At 47.2% G+C, this 22,118-nt stretch overlaps 1 protein-coding gene across 4 annotated transcripts in view; it reads right to left on the bottom strand.

The window, feature by feature from the left end:
* robo1 (roundabout, axon guidance receptor, homolog 1 (Drosophila)) overlaps window positions 1-22,118 on the bottom strand; it is a 544,530-nt gene that overhangs the window by 72,561 nt on the left and 449,851 nt on the right. For all 4 annotated transcript variants that reach the window (XM_036964909.1, XM_036964911.1, XM_036964908.1 and 1 more), the window contains 4 exons: window positions 16,485-16,716; window positions 14,913-15,034; window positions 11,976-12,147; window positions 237-440 (listed from right to left, as the gene is read on the bottom strand). In XM_036964909.1, the coding sequence (XP_036820804.1) occupies window positions 237-440; window positions 11,976-12,147; window positions 14,913-15,034; window positions 16,485-16,716 (730 nt within the window). The remainder of the gene's footprint in view (window positions 1-236; window positions 441-11,975; window positions 12,148-14,912; window positions 15,035-16,484; window positions 16,717-22,118) is intronic.

Genomic DNA, 22,118 nt, shown 5'->3' with positions numbered 1-22,118 from the left:
TTTATGGATAAATTAATTGAAAACTAAGAGCGGCTTAATTGAGAGCTGATATGAGAGTAGGCGTAGGAATCACACAATGACCCTTAACCACTGATACAATCTCAGCTATTTTTCATCCTATTAACTGTTACATTAAGGGTTGAGAATAGAGTTACCTGATCCTAGATCAGTGCTTGAGGACACTTTGAGCTAGTGATTCCAGTGTGCTGCCATTAGGTGAGGCATGTTGTACTGACCCTTGCGGATGCCTGCGTAGTTAGTGCTGAGGCCACTCCTCTTCTTACGCTGTCGGTAGAGCCAGATACTGAACACCATGAGGATGATCCAACATGCCGCTCCTATCCCTGCTATGAAGGCCGGCTGCTTCACCACCTCACTGATCTGTTGGGACAGGGTGTTCTCTGGCTCCAACACACCCTCCGTCACATGTCCTGATGAATCTAGAGGGGGGAGAGAGGATAGGAGGAGAGAGGATAGGGGGAGAGATGATAGGGGGAGAGATGATAGAGGGAGAGAGGATAGGATTGGAGATGGGCGGAGGATGAGGAGGTGAGAGGAGAGGGGGCAGGAACAGGAAAGAGTAAGAGCAAAGAGAGGGGATAGAATGATGAGGAGAGGGGTACAGTGTGAGGAGATGAGAGGAGAGGAGAGGGGTACAGGGTGAGGAGATGAGAGGAGAGGGGTACAGGGTGAGGAGATGAGAGGGGAGTGGAGGGGTACAGGTTGAAGAGATGAGAGGAGAGGGGAGGGGTACAGTGTGAGGAGATGAGAGGAGAGGGGTACAGTGTGAGGAGATGAGAGGAGATGGGTGCAGTGTGAGGAGATGAGAGGAGAGGGATACAGTGTGAGGAGATGAGAGGAGAGGGGTACAGTATGAGGAGATGAGAGGAGAAGGGTACAGGTTGAGGAGATGAGAGGAGAGAGGTACAGTGTGAGGAGACGGGAGGAGAGGGGTACAGTGTGAGGAGATGAGAGGAGAGGGGTGCAGTGTGTGGAGATGAGAGGAGAGGGGTACAGGGTGAGGAGATGAGAGGAGAGGGGTGCAGGGTGAGGAGATGAGAGGAGAGGGGTGCAGTGTGAGGAGAGGGGAGGAGAGGGGTACAGGGTGAGGAGATGAGAGGAGAGGGGTACAGGGTGAGGAGAGGAGAGGGGAGGGGAGGGGTACAGGTTGAAGAGATGAGAGGAGAGGGGAGGGATACAGGTTGAGGAGATAAGATGAGAGGAGATGAGAGGAGAGGGGTACAGTGTGAGGAGATGAGAGGAGAGGGGTACAGTGTGAGGAGATGAGAGGAGATGGTTGCAGTGTGAGGAGATGAGAGGAGAGGGGTGCAGTGTGAGGAGATGAGAGGAGAGGGGTACAGTGTGAGGAGATGAGAGGAGAGGGGTACAGTGTGAGGAGATGAGAGGAGAGGGGTGCAGGGTGAGGAGATGAGAGGAGAGGGGTGCAGTGTGAGGAGATGAGAGGAGAGGGGTACAGGGTGAGGAGATGAGAGGAGAGGGGTGCAGTGTGAGGAGAGGAGAGGAGAGGGGTACAGGGTGAGGAGAGGAGAGGGGAGGGGTACAGGGTGAGGAGAGGAGAGGGGAGGGGAGGGGTACAGGTTGAAAAGATGAGAGGAGAGGGGAGGGATACAGGTTGAGGAGGTAAGATGAGAGGAGATGAGAGGAGAGGGGTACAGTGTGAGGAGATGAGAGGAGAGGGGTACAGTGTGAGGAGATGAGAGGAGAGGGGTACAGTGTGAGGAGATGAGAGGAGATGGGTGCAGTGTGAGGAGATGAGAGGAGAGGGGTGCAGTGTGAGGATGAGAGGAGAGGGGTACAGTGTGAGGAGATGAGAGGAGAGGGGTACAGTGTGAGGAGACGAGAGGAGAGGGGTACAGTGTGAGGAGATGAGAGGAGAGGGGTGCAGTGTGAGGAGATGAGAGGAGAGGGGTACAGGGTGAGGATATGAGAGGAGAGGGGTGCAGGGTGAGGAGATGAGAGGAGAGGGGTGCAGTGTGAGGAGATGAGAGGAGAGGGGTACAGTGTGAGGAGATGAGAGGAGAGGGGTGCAGTGTGTGGAGATGAGAGGAGAGGGGTACAGGGTGAGGAGATGAGAGGAGAGGGGTGCAGGGTGAGGAGATGAGAGGAGAGGGGTGCAGTGTGAGGAGAGGGGAGGAGAGGGGTACAAGGTGAGGAGATGAGAGGAGAGGGGTACAGGGTGAGGAGAGGAGAGGGGAGGGGAGGGGTACAGGTTGAAGAGATGAGAGGAGAGGGGAGGGATACAGGTTGAGGAGATAAGATGAGAGGAGATGAGAGGAGAGGGGTACAGTGTGAGGAGATGAGAGGAGAGGGGTACAGTGTGAGGAGATGAGAGGAGATGGTTGCAGGGTGAGGAGATGAGAGGAGAGGGGTGCAGTGTGAGGAGATGAGAGGAGAGGGGTACAGGGTGAGGAGATGAGAGGAGAGGGGTGCAGTGTGAGGAGAGGAGAGGAGAGGGGTACAGGGTGAGGAGAGGAGAGGGGAGGGGTACAGGGTGAGGAGAGGAGAGGGGAGGGGAGGGGTACAGGTTGAAAAGATGAGAGGAGAGGGGAGGGATACAGGTTGAGGAGGTAAGATGAGAGGAGATGAGAGGAGAGGGGTACAGTGTGAGGAGATGAGAGGAGAGGGGTACAGTGTGAGGAGATGAGAGGAGAGGGGTACAGTGTGAGGAGATGAGAGGAGATGGGTGCAGTGTGAGGAGATGAGAGGAGAGGGGTGCAGTGTGAGGATGAGAGGAGAGGGGTACAGTGTGAGGAGATGAGAGGAGAGGGGTACAGTGTGAGGAGACGAGAGGAGAGGGGTACAGTGTGAGGAGATGAGAGGAGAGGGGTGCAGTGTGAGGAGATGAGAGGAGAGGGGTACAGGGTGAGGATATGAGAGGAGAGGGGTGCAGGGTGAGGAGATGAGAGGAGAGGGGTGCAGTGTGAGGAGATGAGAGGAGAGGGGTACAGTGTGAGGAGAGGAGAGGGGTACAGTGTGAGGAGATGAGAGGAGAGGGGTGCAGTGTGAGGAGATGAGAGGAGAGGGGTACAGGGTGAGGAGATGAGAGGAGAGGAGAGGGGTGCAGGGTGAGGAGATGAGAGGAGAGGGGTGCAGTGTGAGGAGATGAGAGGAGAGGGGTGCAGTGTGAGGAGATGAGAGGAGAGGGGTGCAGTGTGAGGAGATGAGAGGAGAGGGGTGCAGGGTGAGGAGATGAGAGGAGAGGTGAGAGGTGAGATGAGAGGAGAGGTGAGGGGTGAGAAGGTTGAGGTAGTGATGGAAGAGTGATGGAATGGGGAGATAAAGGCAGAGGGGAAAGTAAGAGATGGTGAAGACATGAAGAAGGGATTAGGAAGGATGAAAGGAGACGGTCAGGAATGTCAGCGGGCCAGAGCAGGTCGAGTGTCAGAGGAGGCAGCAAGTACACAGGAATGAGCAAGGGAGGAGAAAGGAGGGAGGAAATGAGAAGTAGTAAAAAAGGGAGAAAGAGAGAAGAAAGGAAATGTTATTTGTTAATTTCAATTTTTTACTTATCTATTTTTTTCTTGACACTTTTTTCCTTAACTTCTTAAAGCATTGTTGGTTAAGGGCTTGTAGAAAGTAAGCATTTATTTCACTGTAAGGTCTGTTGTATTCGGTGCATGTGACAAATACAATTTTATTATATTTATTTTAAACACAAAAGTTCAAACCAAGTGGAAAAGCCTGAAACGTGGAATGATTTTGAAGTTGGGGGTAGAAAAAGCTAAATGATGTCAGGAAAGGGCATAAATATGAACGTTGTCTTTTCTTCTGACATACAAAGACTTCTTTCATCTCTGCAGGTGAGTGTAAGGCTGGGCCTGGGCTGTGGAGCTGCAGAGATGGAACGCTCTCTCTATTACAAAATAATTGATCCCAGAACTGATCCCAGTCAACAATGGCAGGTAATTAGACAAAAGGTCTCGACCCAGGAGATTTAAGCATAATATATTCGTATCAGAATTGAACCAGGAAGCACACTACCTGAATGTTCCACACACCCAGGAAGACTTAAAGAAGTACGACAACACACTGAGCAACATTCTATTAGTTATTATTACAGCGAATGAGATCACAGCAGTACTAATAAAAACATAGTACTAGTCATTAGCACACTATAGCCCTTTAATGTGCAGCTTGGGTTTGTCTTTCTGTTAGCTTTTACAACTGTTCTGCTGGTCAAAATGAACCGTCAGAACTAGTGATCACACTACAAAGGCCTGTTTTCTTCATCTGTCTATTCTCCCTGTGCCTCACATGAAAGAGTGTTGTCCACCTAAGAAATGTCTTCACGTCAGCTTGCTTATCAAACTTTCTTCATCTCTTTTTTAAAAATGTTAAATCTCTCTTGTTTCATGTTGCAACCACTTGTATCTTTACAGACTCACTCAGCCAGAGGCAAACAGGTTTCCCCAAATTCCAGTGTTGCTACCTCTACCCATCTCTCTCTCTCTCTTTGTCGAGTTGGGGAGCCCTCTCTCTCTCTTTTCTCTCCTTGCCCACTACTATGTGGATTTCATGAGTGTTTCTGTGAGGATGGAAGCAGAGTACCGATGTGACTAAACAGTCCTCAGGGATTGTACAGGTATCTAGGCTGCTATGCCATGACGCAAACAAGCCTATAGTGTGACAAATGCATTAGGGTGAAGCGCTGGTCACGTTTTTCCACTCCAGTGTTGGAACATGGCAACAGGCGCCGCTGGAAGCCCTCAAGTGAGAGAAATTGTATCAGTCACAGCTTCCTGCTTCTCCATACCCATCCCAGCCCCCTTTAACACACACAGACACACAGCTTTCCCTCTACCAAGCACCCAGCTTCCTGCTTCACCATGCCCATCCCAGCCCACTTTAAAACACACAGACACACAGCTTTCCCTCTACCAAGCACCCAGCTTCCTGCTTCTCCATGCCCATCCCAGCCCCCTTTAACACACACAGACACACAGCTGTCCCTCTACCAAGCACCCAGCTTCCTGCTTCTCCATGCCCATCCCAGCCCCCTTTAACACACACAGACACACAGCTGTCCCTCTACCAAGCACCCAGCTTCCTGCTTCTCCATGCCCATCCCAGCCCCCTTTAACACACACAGACACACAGCTGTCCCTCTACCAAGCACCCAGCTTCCTGCTTCTCCATGCCCATCCCAGCCCCCTTTAACACACACAGACACACAGCTGTCCCTCTACCAAGCACCCAGCTTCCTGCTTCTCCATGCCCATCCCAGCCCCCTTTAACACACACAGACACACAGCTGTCCCTCTACCTAGCACCCAGCTTCCTGCTTCTCCATGCCCATCCCAGCCCCCTTTAACACACAGCTGTCCCTCTACCAAGCACCCAGCTTCCTGCTTCTCCATGCCCATCCCAGCCCCCTTTAACACACACAGACACACAGCTGTCCCTCTACCAAGCACCCAGCTTCCTGCTTCTCCATGCCCATCCCAGCCCCCTTTAACACACACAGACACACAGCTGTCCCTCTACCTAGCACCCAGCTTCCTGCTTCTCCATGCCCATCCCAGCCCCCTTTAACACACACAGACACACAGCTGTCCCTCTACCAAGCACCCAGCTTCCTGCTTCTCCATGCCCATCCCAGCCCCCTTTAACACACACAGACACACAGCTGTCCCTCTACCAAACACCCAGCTTCCTGCTTCTCCATGCCCATCCCAGCCCACTTTAACACACACAGACACACAGCTGTCCCTCTACCAAGCACCCAGCTTCCTGCTTCTCCATGCCCATCCCAGCCCCCTTTAACACACACAGACACACAGCTGTCCCTCTACCAAACACCCAGCTTCCTGCTTCTCCATGCCCATCCCAGCCCCCTTTAACACACACAGACACACAGCTGTCCCTCTACCAAACACCCAGCTTCCTGCTTCTCCATGCCCATCCCAGCCCCCTTTAACACACACAGACACACAGCTGTCCCTCTACCAAGCACCCAGCTTCCTGCTTCTCCATGCCCATCCCAGCCCACTTTAACACACACAGACACACAGCTGTCCCTCTACCTAGCACCCAGCTTCCTGCTTCTCCATGCCCATCCCAGCCCCCTTTAACACACAGCTGTCCCTCTACCTAGCACCCAGCACCGCTGTTCCATGTTGTTATCATTTATTCACTTTACCGTGAGCAGATTTGTCGTAGCTCAGATCTGTGGAGTATTCTAACAGAGGATCTTAAACAGCCTGGGCTATATGAGTGAAGACTGAATTATATTCCTCCCAGGTAGCTATAATTCATGACTGACTGATGTGCCAGGTATCAATAGTACTATACTGTACATAGTGCACTGTAGCTGATCTTGACACTCCACATGACAAATGGAGAGAGAAGGAATTTGTCTGGAAAATAACTTGAAAGTAATCTTGACAGGTAAGCTAATAAAGGGTTAATAAATACATCATCTCAAAACACACAGTTGTGCCAGAGTTCATGGTTTATTGCTCTTGTTAAGCACTAGAACATTGCCTCTTTGACTGGAGAAGAGAACAGAAAAGAGCAGTGAAGAACAGGGCAGAGCAGAACAGGGCAGAACAGAGCAGAACAGGGGAGAGCAGAACAGGGCAGAGCAGGGCAGGGCAGAGCAGAACAGGGCAGAACAGGGCAGAACAGAGCAGAGCAGAACAGGGCAGAGCAGAACAGGGCAAAGCAGGGCAGAGCAGAAAATGGCAGAGCAGGGCTGAGCAGAACAGGGCAGAACAGAGCAGGGCAAGGCAGGGCAGGGCAGGGCAGAGCAGAACAGGGCAGAACAGAGCAGAACAGGGCAGAGCAGAACAGGGCAGAGCAGGGCAGGGCAGAGCAGGGCAGTGCAGAACAGGGCAGAGCAGGGCAGAGCAGAACAGGGCAGAGCAGAACAGAACAGGGCAGAGCAGGGCAGAGCAGAGCAGGGCAGGGCAGAGCAGAGCAGGGCAGAGCAGGGCAGAACAGGGCAGAGCAGGGCAGAGCAGAGCAGAACAGGGCAGAGCAGAGCAGGGCAGAGAAGAGCAGGGCAGAGCAGAGCAGAGCAGAGCAGGGCAGAACAGGGCAGGGCAGAACAGGGTAGAACAGAGCAGGGCAGAGCAGGGCAGAACAGAACAGGACAGAACACAGCAGGGCAGAACAGGGCAGGGCAGAACAGGGTAGAACAGAGCAGGGCAGAGCAGAGCAGGGCAGAACAGGACATAACACAGCAGGGCAGAACAGGGCAGGGCAGAACAGAGCAGAACAGAACAGAGCAGAGCAGGGCAGAGCAGGGTAGAACAGCGCAGAACGGAGCAGAGCAGGGCAGAACAGAGCAGGGCAGGGCAGGGCATGAAAGGGCAGAACAGAGCAGGGCAGGGCAGGGCAGAAGAGAGCAAGGCAGAGAAGGGCAGGGTAGAACAGAACAGGGCAGAGCATGGCAGAAAAGAGCAGAGTAGGGCAGAACAGAGCAGAGCAGAGCAGGGCAGAACAGAGCAGAACATGGCAGAACAGAACAGAGCAGCGCAGGGCAGAGCAAGGCACAGCAGAACAGAGCAGGGCAGAACAGAGCAGAACATAGCAGAACAGAACAGAACAGAGCAGAGCAGGGCAGAGCAGGGCATAGCAAGGCACAGCAGAACAGAGCAGGGTAGAACAGAGCAGAAAATGGCAGAACAGAGCAGAGCAGGGTAGAACAGAGCAGAACAGAGCAGAGCAGGGTAGAATAGAGCAGAACAGAGCAGAGCAGGGTAGAACAGAGCAGAACAGAGCAGAGTAGGGCAGAACAGAGCAGAGCAGAGCAGGGCAGAACAGAGCAGAACATGGCAGAACAGAACAGAGCAGAGCAGGGCAGAGCAAGGCACAGCAGAACAGAGCAGGGCAGAACAGAGCAGAACATAGCAGAACAGAACAGAACAGAGCAGAGCAGGGCAGAGCAGGGCAGAGCAAGGCACAGCAGAACAGAGCAGGGTAGAACAGAGCAGAAAATGGCAGAACAGAGCAGAGCAGGGTAGAACAGAGCAGAACAGAGCAGAGCAGGGTAGAACAGAGCAGAACAGAGCAGAGCAGGGTAGAACAGAGCAGAACAGAGCAGAGCAGGGTAGCACAGAGCAGAACAGGGCAGAACAGGGTAGGACAGAGCAGAACGGAGCAGAGCAGGGTAGAACAGAGGAGAGCAGAGCAGGGTAGAACAGAGCATAACAGGGCAGAGCAGGGTAGAACAGAGCAGAACAGGGCAGAGCAGGGTAGAACAGAGCAGAACGGAGCAGAGCAGGATAGAACAGAGCAGAACAGGGCAGAGCAGGGTAGAACAGAGCAGAACGGAGCAGAGCAGGGTAGAACAGAGCGGAGCGGAGCAGAACAGAGCAGAACATGGCAGAACAGAACAGAGCAGGGCAGAGCAAGGCACAGCAGATCTGAGCAGAACATGGCAGAACAGAACAGAGCAGGGCAGAACAGAGCAGAACAGAGCAGGGGAGAGCAGAACAGAGCAGGGCAGAACAGAACAGGGCAGAGCAGGGTAGAACAGAACAGAGCAGGGCAAAACAGAGCAGAGCAGGGCAGAGCAGAACAGAGCAGGGTAGAGCGGAGCAGAATAGAGCAGAACAGAGGAGGGCAGAGCAGGGCAGAGCAGAACAGAACAGGGAAGAGCAGGGCAGAGCATGGCAGAACAGAGCAGAACAGAGCAGGGCAGAGCAGAACAGAGCAAAACAGAGCAGGGCAGAGCAGAACAGAACAGGGAAGAGCAGGGCAGAACAGAACAGGGAAGAGCAGGGCAGAACAGAGCAGAACAGAGCAGAGCAGGGTGTGGCAGCCAAGTGTCATGACGTTGGCCTCTTTGGGTATAGCAAGCCCCACCCCCCTCTCCCTGCCTCCCCCTTGCTTCCTTCATCTAGGCTGCTGTGGTCAGAGAGACGTCGTAAATTCCTGAGGATCTCCTCATGGACACACAGTATAGAGAGAGTACATTTTCATAGAGAACAAAGGAATTCCTTCCACCTCACAGAACTTGAGGTATGAACAAATTTCAAGTTCCGGAGAAAGTATAAAAGATCGGTGAAGAATCCAGCTACGAACTGGTCCGTTTGTTACAACTTGGGGAAGCTTATGGGAGACGGTTTGGCCACATTACCATAACACTGTTTATATAATAGCCTCAGATAATGTTGTATAAGATGAATGAGTGAGTATGATACTGTTTACATAATTTTACAATGTGATTTTGGACTGTTTAATGAAGGAAAACTCAAAAAGGGGATTGGAGTTAACTAAATCAGAGGACCGCCCCTGAGCCCAGTTAGGGTCAGACATTCTGGACCGCCCCTGAGCCCAGTTAGGGTCAGACATTCTGGACCGCCCCTGAGCCCAGTTAGGGTCAGACATCCTGGGACAGCCCCTTTTCTGCAATTCCGAATAAAACCCAACTTTGAGAAATTATCACCAGACCAGGTTGTGGACCATTGCTGAATCTTTTAACCATACCACGTGGTTAAACTCTTAGACTATCGATACCTACAGAATAAGAACAAGTCTTTGATATTGATTACTAGTCTGCAGCTAGGAATTCGGTATCATTGAACGCGAAGAACCACAACCGCCGAAATATCCATTCTATAACGAAACAAATGAATGTTACTCTGAACTATCCATTCTAACCATGGCAGAGTGAGAGAGACGGACAATTCTACAAAATAATCAAACTTTTCACCAGCGATCAAGATTACACACTGAGCGTAAATATATATATTGATTGCAATTGTTCCCGAATGAGTGAGCGTTCATGTGCAAAGGATTCGCATTTCAATTGTTATAATTATCACTCCGTAGTGACTTCTCATCTGACCCCCACTTCCCCTTTTGTCTAACAAGCCGCCATGCCGGTTTAGCCCACTAGGGCACATTCTCCTATCATTTCTTGTAACCACATTTACCTTGTTTGTTTGTTTATGCATTTCTGTGAATTACTTAGTTAGTAATAAATAAATGATTTAAGACAATTGATGTATGGATGACTCATAGTGAAGACTGGGTTCGCGTAGATAACCAACAATTTACAACGTTTGGAATGAGACTAAAGTAAATTATTCATTAATCAGAAGACTATGGATCAGATATGAAAATATCTGAAAGGTAATATTAGGAAATTATAACCGTGTAATCTTAATATTTTCCCTTGGTGCCCCGACTTCCTAGTTAATTAGTTACATGATTAATCAGTCTAATCGCGTAATATTTAATTACAGAGAATCTTTGATAAAAACTATAAGTCTTCAGTTTAATGATAGCAAAGACACGACACAAGCTTCAAGCACTGAACTGCTGCTCAGTAAGAATTTCATGAACCGTTTTATCACAATGTCAGCCAGGTAAAAACCATTGTGGCTGTACAGTGACAGTGGTCAACACGGCATTAAGATAAAATAACATGTCACTGTCAGCCAGGTAAAAACCATTGTGGCTGTACAGTGACAGTGGTCAACACGGCATTAAGATAAAATAACATGTCACTGTCAGCCAGGTAAAAACCATTGTGGCTGTACAGTGACAGTGGTCAACACGGCATTAAGATAAAATAACATGTCACTGTCAGCCAGGTAAAAACCATTGTGGCTGTACAGTGACAGTGGTCAACACGGCATTAAGATAAAATAACATGTCACTGTCAGCCAGGTAAAAACCATTGTGGCTGTACAGTGACAGTGGTCAACACGGCATTAAGATAAAATAACATGTCACTGTCAGTCAGGTAAAAACCATTGTGGCTGTACAGTGACAGTGGTCAACACGGCATTAAGATAAAATAACATGTCACTGTCAGCCAGGTAAAAAGCATTGTGGCTGTACAGTGACAGTGGTCAACACGGCATTAAGATAAAATAACATGTCACTGTCAGTCAGGTAAAAACCATTGTGGCTGTACAGTGACAGTGGTCAACACGTCATTAAGATAAAATAACATGTCACTGTCAGCCAGGTAAAAACCATTGTGGCTGTACAGTGACAGTGGTCAGCACGGCATTAAGATAAAATAACATGTCACTGTCAGTCAGGTAAAAACCATTGTGGCTGTACAGTGACAGTGGTCAACACGGCATTAAGATAAAATAACATGTCACTGTCAGCCAGGTAAAAAGCATTGTGGCTGTACAGTGACAGTGGTCAGCACGGCATTAAGATAAAATAACATGTCACTGTCAGTCAGGTAAAAACCATTGTGGCTGTACAGTGACAGTGGTCAACACGGCATTAAGATAAAATAACATGTCACTGTCAGTCAGGTAAAAACCATTGTGGCTGTACAGTGACAGTGGTCAGCACGGCATTAAGATAAAATAACATGTCACTGTCAGTCAGGTAAAAACCATTGTGGCTGTACAGTGACAGTGGTCAACACGGCATTAAGATAAAATAACATGTCACTGTCAGCCAGGTAAAAAGCATTGTGGCTGTACAGTGACAGTGGTCAACACGGCATTAAGATAAAATAACATGTCACTGTCAGTCAGGTAAAAACCATTGTGGCTGTACAGTGACAGTGGTCAGCACGGCATTAAGATATGTCAGTCATGCTCATCACACACTGTGTATGAGGTCTGTCGTAGCTATAATTGGTACGGTAATCATTTATATGACACATCTAACCACTATTATAGACCGAGAACAGGTGAGCAGACAGGGGCACAGAGGAATTCAGGGATTTCCTTCATTGTAAAACGATGTCATAACACTACTTTAATGATAAACCCTTCAGAATGAGATTAAAGGGACGTCAATACTACAACATGTCCATTGACTATTTGCCAGCCATTGAGGTTAAAGCAGGTGGGAAAGTTATTAGGCAGTAAGCCTTGGAATCCACGCTGTACGAAGTTAACAAGTGAGGACACATAGAAGAAGGACATATCCCTCCTCTTCCTCTACTTCCACCCGAGGGAAAATAATGTTATTTGAACCTTCTGCTGGGTGCAGAGAAACGCAGGTCAGATTTCTCCTCCACTCACCTATCTGGAAGAAGGTGACATCAGACTTGACCCCTGGGCCTGCCCCAGTGCTGGCTGCGACCTCCACACTGTAACGGATCCCTGGAGCCAGGCTGGGGATCAGCAAGGAGAAGGTAGAGCCGTCCACCGTGCGGTTGATATGGTACCTGCTCTCATTCCCCAAACACCAGATCTGACAGGACAGAGAGAGAAGACAATATAACAGTGTTCTGATGGTGGTGTGACATGTACAGCAAGTTAGCTACTTCTGGTTGATGCTAATGTATCATTTCAGCGCAGATTTAATTAATCCACCCAGGTATTCCACATATAAAAACACTGGGACACATTTTTCTGTGTTTCTGGGTGTGTTCCACACAGAGTCTGTATTAGCTGTGGTAGCCATGTCCCCCTGTCTGAGTGAGTGTAACCTAACCCCATGAAAAGCTAAGTGTGGGTCAGTGCTCACCTCCATAACCCTACTGCAGCAGCAGCAGCACAGGTTTGTCAGTGACTCACAGGGAGGAGATAGGACTCTCTCAGGCTAACTCAATCCAGGGCTCTCTCAGGCTAACTCAATCCAGGTCTCTCTCAGGCTAACTCAATCCAGGGTCACAAAGTGCTTCATTCATTCTTCTCAGCATGAGGGCTGCTAACCTCAACATCCTGAACCTGGCTAACCCCAGCATCTTGAACCTGGCTACCCCCAGCATCTTGAACCTGGCTAACCCCAGCATCCTGAACCTGGCTAACCCCAGCATCTTGAACCTGGCTAACCCCAGCATCTTGAACCTGGCTACCCCCAGCATCTTGAACCTGGCTACCCCCAGCATCTTGAACCTGGCTAACCCCAGCATCCTGAACCTGGATAACCCCAGCATCCTGAACCTGGCTATCCCAGCATCCTGAACCTGGCTATCCCAGCATCCTGAACCTGGCCGCCTCTGCTTCTCTACCCCCACCACTGTATGTTGACATCCCTCACACACAGACGTGTGTGTGTGTGTGTGTGTGTGTGTGTGTGTGTGTTTGGAGGTAGGGGGTAGTGTTAGAAAGCCCCAGAAGCCTGAGGGGCTGCTTTAGGAGTCGTGGTGGGAAGAAGCGCCACTAGGGACCATATGCAGTAATGACCAAGGAACGCTGCCGCGCCGGATTTAACAACCATGAAATTACTATAAACCCTATCGGGTAAAAAACATTTACCTGGAAAATGAACAGTGGCTTAACTTTTAAAATGACTTTGCTGTGTCTCCCCTCCAACACTAACCTACAATCCCTGTGACAAAAAACAACTTTCCAATTAAAATGTCAGTACTCACACTGCATGTTATATGAGGAGTGTGCTGGCCACAGCGAGGGGGTTACACAAAGAGAATACTTATGAGTGAACACAGAGAGGAGGGAGTGGAGCAGAGGGCGGAGAGAGGAATGCTATGGCTGAACAACAAAATTAGGCTGGCCTGTACCAAAAAAAGATGGAGTGGAGTAGCCCTTTCCTGAAGTCAATGACCAAAAGCGCCCCCTTTGGCCTCATGGGTGGAACGTTATTAATATTTGTCATAATTTTGTTTTGTTTTTTTACAACGAAAATCTGGTGTTTTCTATGTCAAAGGGTTTTGTTATCTTTCAGTCTGATGTGATGTATATAAAGTGAAATATTGGGATCCAAATGGAATACATTTCAACTCTATATCTGACATGGTACAGTTGTCTTCTTTTTTTCAGCTCATAACCATGCTGCATTTCTGAGGTGTATTTTGTTTCAAAGTAGATTTGTTTAAGACTACCAAGAATCACTCTGTGGGACCCTGATTTAGCCCACTGTCGTAAAAGATGAAACGGTTTAACAAGAGAAGCCTTCCCAAAAATATCTCACAAGCTTCGCTCTGTTTTCCCTGCTGTAATCTCACTCTCCCGTTGTCTTCACCTTGATTGGATTCTCTGTCTGTCTTTCCCATTCATAACCCTCTTTCCAGCAGAGCAGAGTCAAAGAAATCCCTTCCAATGATTTAAGAGGCTCATAAGAGTAGCTTGTGGGCCAATGGCCAAGCGCCAATAGATGTTCAGAAAATATATCCTTATCTAGATGTTAAGCCTGCAGACCTCTCATCATTAGATTTATTAATCAGCAGGATGCATATACAATGTGTTGCTACAACGTATGGCTATAGTGCATGCCTATAAGGTATGCCTATAATGTATGCCTATAATGTATGGATACAATGTATGTTTATAATGTAATGAATGGGTATAATATATGGTTATATGTATGGATACAATATATGAGTCTAATGTATGACTGTAATATATTGCTAAAATGTATGGCTGCTAAAATGTTTGGCTGCTATAATATGTGGCTATAATGTATGACTACAATGTATGGATATAATGTATGACTATAACGTATGGATATAATGAATGGCTGTATAGATAATACATCAGTTATTCTAGACCTTCAGTAGACTAACTCTGAATAATCCACGAAAGGCCCTCATATTCAAAGCTGGACCTCGAAGCCACCCACTAGGCACACACTGGTTGAATCAATGTTGTTTCCACATGATTTCAATTAAATTCTGTTGAATCAATGTGGAATACACATTGAAATGACCAGTGCTTTCCCCTCCATTCTTCTGCAATAATTAGGGGATTTAGACCTGGGAAACCAAGGAGGTGCAATTCATTATGAGGTAGAACAGAACCAGCAGGCTCTGGACCCCTGCACTAAGGAACAGAGAGCCTCCCAGGACAACTCAGAAAGTGTACACATCTATCTAGTCCACCAGATGGCACTGTTTCACAACCATTTCTACCCGCCACCACACAGTAATATACTACTGTCTCTATCAGCTCTGAGATGACTAGAGGCCAGGGGTTGCCTACACACTACCGTAGTACACTACCTTTGACCAAACTCAGATATGTGGGTAATTTGGGAGTCCCTGCCAGTGTTCTCACCTTGTACTCCTGGACCACCCCGTTCTGCTCCTCCTCTGGAGGCGGTTGCCAGGAGACCATGATGGCGGTCCCATTGTCCCCGCTCTCTGTGACGGTAACCCCACGAGGGGCTGCACTGGGAGCTGGGGACAGACAGATAGACAGACACAACAACATATGTAAATGCAATACACCATCAACAGTAACACACACTGTCTGTCCCCACACAATGTTACAACAGTAACACACACTGTCTGTCCCCAGCTGTCTGTCCCCACACAATGTTACAACAGTAACACACACTGTCTGTCCCCAGCTGTCTGTCCCCACACAATGTTACAACAGTAACACACACTGTCTGTCCCCAGCTGTCTGTCCCCACACAATGTTACAACAGTAACACACACTGTCTGTCCCCAGCTGTCTGTCCCCACACACTGTTACAACAGTAACACACACTGTCTGTCCCCAGCTGTCTGTCCCCACACAATGTTACAACAGTAACACACACTGTCTGTCCCCAGCTGTCTGTCCCCACACACTGTTACAACAGTAACACACACTGTCTGTCCCCACACAATGTTACAACAGTAACACACACTGTCTGTCCCCAGCTGTCTGTCCCCACACACTGTTACAACAGTAACACACACTGTCTGCTCTCTCCTCACTACTACTTCTCTCATAAATGGATCCTATCCAGAAGAGGACAGAAGTAGAACAGTCACAGTTGGACTGTCTCTATTCACTAGGGGTCTGTACTAAAATGACTATTTTTCTTTGTTCAGAGAAAGTATTTACAAAGACATTTTAAAAAATCACTATTTAAACAAAGAGAGAATTCTGATTGCAATGTTTACGCCTGTGTGTTCTGTGATGATTCTACCCTGATGAGTTTAATTAAAGTTCATTTATTATGACAAAATACAACATAACACTCTTAATCTCGTTCCGATTGACTGTAATGAAATCAGGCATTCCTGCTCACGGGAGTGAGGCCATCGTGTTTGAACTACGAAAACAATTAGCAACACAATTAGCAACAAAGCTTTGCTGAATACAACAAGGAAGAAGGAAAACACACACCCACACACATTTTGGCTAACAGTCTTTTTTTTCAGTCAGCTCCTCTCTCATTCATTCCACATAACTTTTCACAATGCTTCTCTCTTTCATATGGCCTATATGAGCTCTGGGTTGCACCCAAACCCTGGAAGATTTTCACAACCACACAACCACATCCTTTTCAATAATTAACACAGCACCTAGGTGACAAATAGTATTTGGGTTCATCATCCTCTGGGTTTCACGGGACTTTTTCCAACAGTACAACATCTGGCCTAACACACAGAAACACCACAGAACACACAATCATCCTTTACTCTCTACGCCCGCTGGAAACAGCTGCTGTTCTCACACACATGCATAGTTACAAAGGTCACAGACAAACTCTGTGCGCACACACACACACACACACACACACACACACACACACACACACACACACACACACACACACACACACACACATACACACACACACACACACACACACACACACACACACACACACACACAGACTTGTCCACCCACCTTCCTCCAGAGTCTTGGCTATCTTGACCTCACTGTCTGTTCCCTGGAACTCGTTGAAGAAGGGGCGAACTTTGAACTCGTAAGTGACTCCCTTCCTGAGCTGGGGCACCACAGTACTGTCCTCCCCTGGGGTTCTCACCTCAAACACAGCCCAGTCACTCCTCTGCTGGCCCTCTGGAGAGGCACGGTACATCACCTTATAACCCTGGATGTACTGAGACTGCTGCTCCACCTAGTGGCCAGGGGAGACAATAACACACATACACACACATACGGTCAACTTGACTCCATTTAGGCACTCAGAGTGACTCTACAGTGGAAAGTCTCTCAGCATCATTCTGGAACATCATCAATAGACAGTTCAGTTGTAGCTGTAGGCCAGTTTTACTAATGTGGCTGTCTCTGGCTGGCTGGCTGGCTGGCTGGCTGGCTGGCTGGCTGGCTGGCTGGCTGGCTAGCTAGCTAGCGGGGTCCGGAGTGTTAACTCATCACATGGTCCATCCACTTATCCATCCATCCATCTATCCATCCATCCCTCCGTCTGTGTGTGGGCCAGCAGAGCGGTTCCATTTGGAGCGGCAGCGATGTCTGGAAACCACAGCGCACCATGAGGTCATAGCCCAGAGGTTCCGAGAGTCTGGTCCTGGTTACAGGGGGCTAGAACAGGGCACCCAGAACAGCCCGGCCCGTCTCCTCCTGACTTACTGGGAACTCTAGTCTAGGATCAGGGAGGACAGAGCAGCCTCTCATACTGACTGACTCACACACACCAGGGGACAGGATATGCTGAGGGTACAGAGAGAGCCACGATGACAGAGATCATTTCGTATAATAGAGCATTGGTAAAGGTGCATCTTGATTTAGAGAGCCTCTGTGCTGTCAGTCAGGGATCATCTATGCATGTGTCTCTACTGTATGTGTGAACTCTACAATACAACCTATTGGTGTGCACTAGAATGGTACTGTACAGCACTGTACTGTAGTGTATTGTACTACTGTACTGTAGTGTAGTGTATTGTACTACTGTACTGTAGTGTATTGTACTACTGTACTGTAGTGTATTGTACTACTGTAAGGTAGTGTATTGTACTGCTGTACTGTACTGTAGTGTATTGTACTACTGTACTGTACTGTAGTGTATTGTACTACTGTACTGTAGTGTATTGTATTACTGTACTGTAGTGTATTGTACTACTGTACTGTAGTGTATTGTATTACTGTACTGTAGTGTATTGTACTACTGTACTGTAGTGTATTGTATTACTGTACTGTAGTGTATTGTACTGCTGTACTGTACTGTAGTGTATTGTACTACTGTACTGTACTGTAGTGTATTGTACTACTGTACTGTAGTGTATTGTATTACTGTACTGTAGTGTATTGTACTACTGTAGTGTAGTGTATTGTACTACTGTACTGTAGTGTATTGTACTACTGTACTGTAGTGTATTGTACTACTGTAAGGTAGTGTATTGTACTGCTGTACTGTACTGTAGTGTATTGTACTACTGTACTGTACTGTAGTGTATTGTACTACTGTACTGTAGTGTATTGTATTACTGTACTGTAGTGTATTGTACTACTGTACTGTAGTGTATTGTATTACTGTACTGTAGTGTATTGTACTACTGTACTGTAGTGTATTGTATTACTGTACTGTAGTGTATTGTACTACTGTACTGTACTGTAGTGTTTTATACTACTGTACTGTACTGTAGTGTATTGTACTACTGTACTGTAGTGTATTGTATTACTGTACTGTAGTGTATTGTACTACTGTACTGTACTGTAGTGTATTGTACTACTGTACTGTAGTGTATTGTACTACTGTACTGTACTGTATTGTACTACTGTACTGTAGTGTATTGTACTACTGTACTGTACTGTATTGTACTACTGTACTGTAGTGTATTGTACTACTGTACTGTAGTGTATTGTACTACTGTACTGTAGTGTATTGTACTACTGTACTGTACTGTATTGTACTACTGTACTGTAGTGTATTGTACTACTGTACTGTAGTGTATTGTACTACTGTACTGTACTGTATTGTACTACTGTACTGTAGTGTATTGTATTACTGTACTGTACTGTATTGTACTACTGTACTGTACTGTAGTGTATTGTACTACTGTACTGTACTGTATTGTACTACGGTACTGTACTATCCAGCAAGGTCTCTGGGAAAGGTAGGCAGCACTTTTTTTAATCCTCCACTAAAAAAAATGATGCCGGCTCAAGTGGTCTCATTAGGCTCAGAACTGTGCAACGGAAATATCACATTTACATAAGTTTTCAGACCCTTTATTAAGTTGAAGCACCCTTGGCAGCGATGACAGACTCAAGTCTTGTTGGGTATGATGCTGGATGTGGAGCGTCCAGAGGTCTCTCCAGAGTTGTTCGATCGGGTGCAAGTCCAGGCTCTGGCTGGACCACTCAATGACATTCAAAGACTTGTCCCAGAGCCACTCCTGTGCTGTCTTGGCTGTGTGCTTAGGGTCGTTGTCCTGTTGGAGGGTGAACCTTCACCCCAGTCTGAGGTCCTGAACGCTCTGGAGCAGGTATTCATCAAGGATCCCTCTGTTCTTTGCTCCGTTCATCTTTCCCTCGATAATGACTAGTCTCCCAGTCCCTGCCGCTGAAAAACATCCCCACAGCAGGTTTCCTCTAGACATGACGCTTGGAATTCAGGCAAAAAAGTTCAATCTTGGTTTCATCAGGGCAGGAAATCTTGTTTCTCATGGTCTGAGAGTCTTTAGGTGCCTTTTGGCAAACTCCAAGCTGGCTGTCATATGCCTTTCACTGAGGAGTGGCTTCCACCTGGCCACTCTACCATAAAGGCCTGATTGGTGGATGCTGCAGAGATGGTTGTCCTTCTGGAAGGTTCTCCATCTCCAAAGAGGAACTCTGGAGCTCTGTCAGAGTGACCATAGGGTTCTTGGTCACCTAGGCCCCTGCCCCGATTGCTCCGTTTGGCCAGGCGGCCAGCTCTAGGAAGAGTCTTAGTGGAGCCAAACTTTTCCATTTAAGAATGAAGGAAGCCACTGTGTTCTTGGGGACCTTCAATGCTGCAAACATTATTTGGTACCCTTCCCCAGTTCTGTGCCTCGACACAATTTACGGACAATTCCTTCGACCTCGTGGCTTGTATTTTTCTCTGACATACACTGTTAATTGTGGGACCTTATGTAGACAAGTGTGTGCCTTTCCAAAGAATTTCCAAACATTTGAATTTACCACAGGTGGACTCCAATCAAGTTGTAGAAACATCTCAAGGATGATCAATGGAAACAAGATGCACCTGAGCTCAATTTCGAGTGTCATAGCAAAGGGTCTGAATACTTATGTACATAAGGTATTTATTTTTTACATTTTCAATAAAAACTTCATCATTATGCGGTATTGGGTGCATATTGATGAGGAACAGTATATATTTATTACATTTTTTAATAAGGCTGTGGAAAATAAAATGTCATGGGGTCTGAATACTTTCGGAAGGCACTGTATAAGAAGCCAGTTTATAGAATACAGTATGTCTTATGCAACTATTGAGGAGGTATACAGTTATACTTTCCTTCTATTCTACATAACCTGGAATAGATCGACATGGAGCCAGTGGAATCATGGTAGCCAAACAGTTTTTAATAAGATATCCACTATCTAACAGCATAGAGGTCCTAACACCTCTGCATGCTGCCCTTTAATCTCTACCCCTCCTTTATAATCCTCTTTTCTCCTTCTCCTCCTCCCTCTCTCCTCCCACATCTGCAATCCATTTCAGCCTGAGAGCACTAGTTGGACACCTCTTCCTTTTCACTTGTTTTAACAGCAGTCAAGTGTTTTCAATCTGGGAAGGCACAGGCTGGCACGCTGCGCTGCTGGGCGGCTTATGGCAGTGGACTGTGTGTTGTGGAGTGTTGTGAGTGGGCAGCTGTGGGTTGGTTTAGCTCTGATTGAAGACAGGCAGAAAGACAGGCAGACAGACAGACAAGCAGAAAGACAGGTCTTACAGCAGCAGTGCTGGCCAGCGTGACTGGCCCTGACCAGATGGATACTTAGAGAGTTTTGACAGGGTTCCAGTCTGTTCTCTGCTCTGTCCATCTCCGCAGTGCAGTGTCTGTCCTCTACAGGACGCTAGCACATTAGCACTGCTGAGTGGGCAAACAAATCGACCGTGAGCACAGAGCGCTCCAGACCTAGCTACTCTCTATGGTGACTTTGGAGAGAACAATAAAAATTATGCATTTACATTTTAAAATTAATGCTAAAACATACAAAGTACACAATAGATATTAAAATAATACATACACCATATAGACTACTGTTCAAAAGTTTGAGGTCACTTAGAAATGTCCTTGTTTTTGAAAGTAAAATACCTTGTCAGCAACCATCACTCCTGTGTTCCAAAGGCACATTGTGTTAGCTAATCCAAGTTTATTATTTTAAAAAGCTAATTGATCATTAGAAAACCCTTTTGCAATTATGTTAGAACAGCTGAAAACTGTTCTGATTAAAGAAGTAATAAAACTGGCCTTCTTTAGACTTGTTGAGTATCTGGAGCATCAGCACTTGTGGGTTCGATTACAGGCTCAAAATGGCCTGAAACAAATACCTTTCTTCTGAAACTTGTCAGTCTATTCTTGTTCTGAGAAATGAAGGCTAATCCATGAGAGAAATTGCCAAGAAACTGAAGATCTCGTATAATGCTGTGTACTACTCCCATCACAGAACAGCGTAAAATGGCTCTAACCAGAATTGAAAGAGGAGTGGTATGCCCCGGAGCACAACTGAGCAAGAGGACAAGGTCATTAGATTTTCTAGTTTGAGAAACAGATGCCTCACAAGTCCACAACTGGCAAAACACCAGTCTCAATGTCAACAGTGAAGAGGTGACTCCGGGATGCTGGCCTTCTAGGCAGAGTTGCAAAGACAAAGCCATATCTCAGACTGGCCAATAAAAAGAAAATATTGAGATGGGCAAAAGAACACAGACACTGGACAGAGGAACTCTGCCTAGAAGGCCAGCATCCTGGAGTCGCATCTTCACTGTTGAAGTTGAGACTGGTGTTTTGCGAGTACTATTTAATGAAGCTGCCAGTTGAGGACTTGTGAGGCGTCTGTTTCTCAAACTAGACACTCTAATGACCTTGTCCTCTTGCTCAGTTGTGCACCGGGGCCCTCCCACTCCTCTTTCTATTCTGGTTAGAGCCAGTTTACGCTGTTCTGTGAAGGGAGTAGTACACAGCGTTATGTACAGTTTCTTGGCAATTTCTCGCATGGAAAGGCCTTCATTTCTCAGAACAAGAACAGACTGACAAGTTTCAGAAGAAAGTTATTTGTTTCTGGCAAATTTTGAGCCTGTAACCGAACCCACAAATGCTGATGCTCCAGATACTCAACTAGTCTAAAGAAGGCCAGTTTTATTGCTTCTTTAATCAGAACAACAGCTTTCAGCTGTACTAACATAATTGCAAAAAGGTTTTCTAATGATCAATTCGCCTTTTAAAATGATAAACTTGGATTAGCTAACACAACGTGCCATTGGAACACAGGAGTGATGGTTGCTGATAATGGGCCTCTATCCGCCTATGTAGATATTCCATAAAAAATCTGCTGTTTCCAGCTACAATAATC

The sequence above is a fragment of the Oncorhynchus mykiss genome, chromosome 27 (assembly GCF_013265735.2).
Source record: "Oncorhynchus mykiss isolate Arlee chromosome 27, USDA_OmykA_1.1, whole genome shotgun sequence".
Taxonomy (NCBI): Eukaryota; Metazoa; Chordata; class Actinopteri; order Salmoniformes; family Salmonidae; genus Oncorhynchus; species Oncorhynchus mykiss.
Note: the sequence above shows the minus strand (reverse complement) of the source record. Positions and strands in the feature narration are given on the sequence as shown.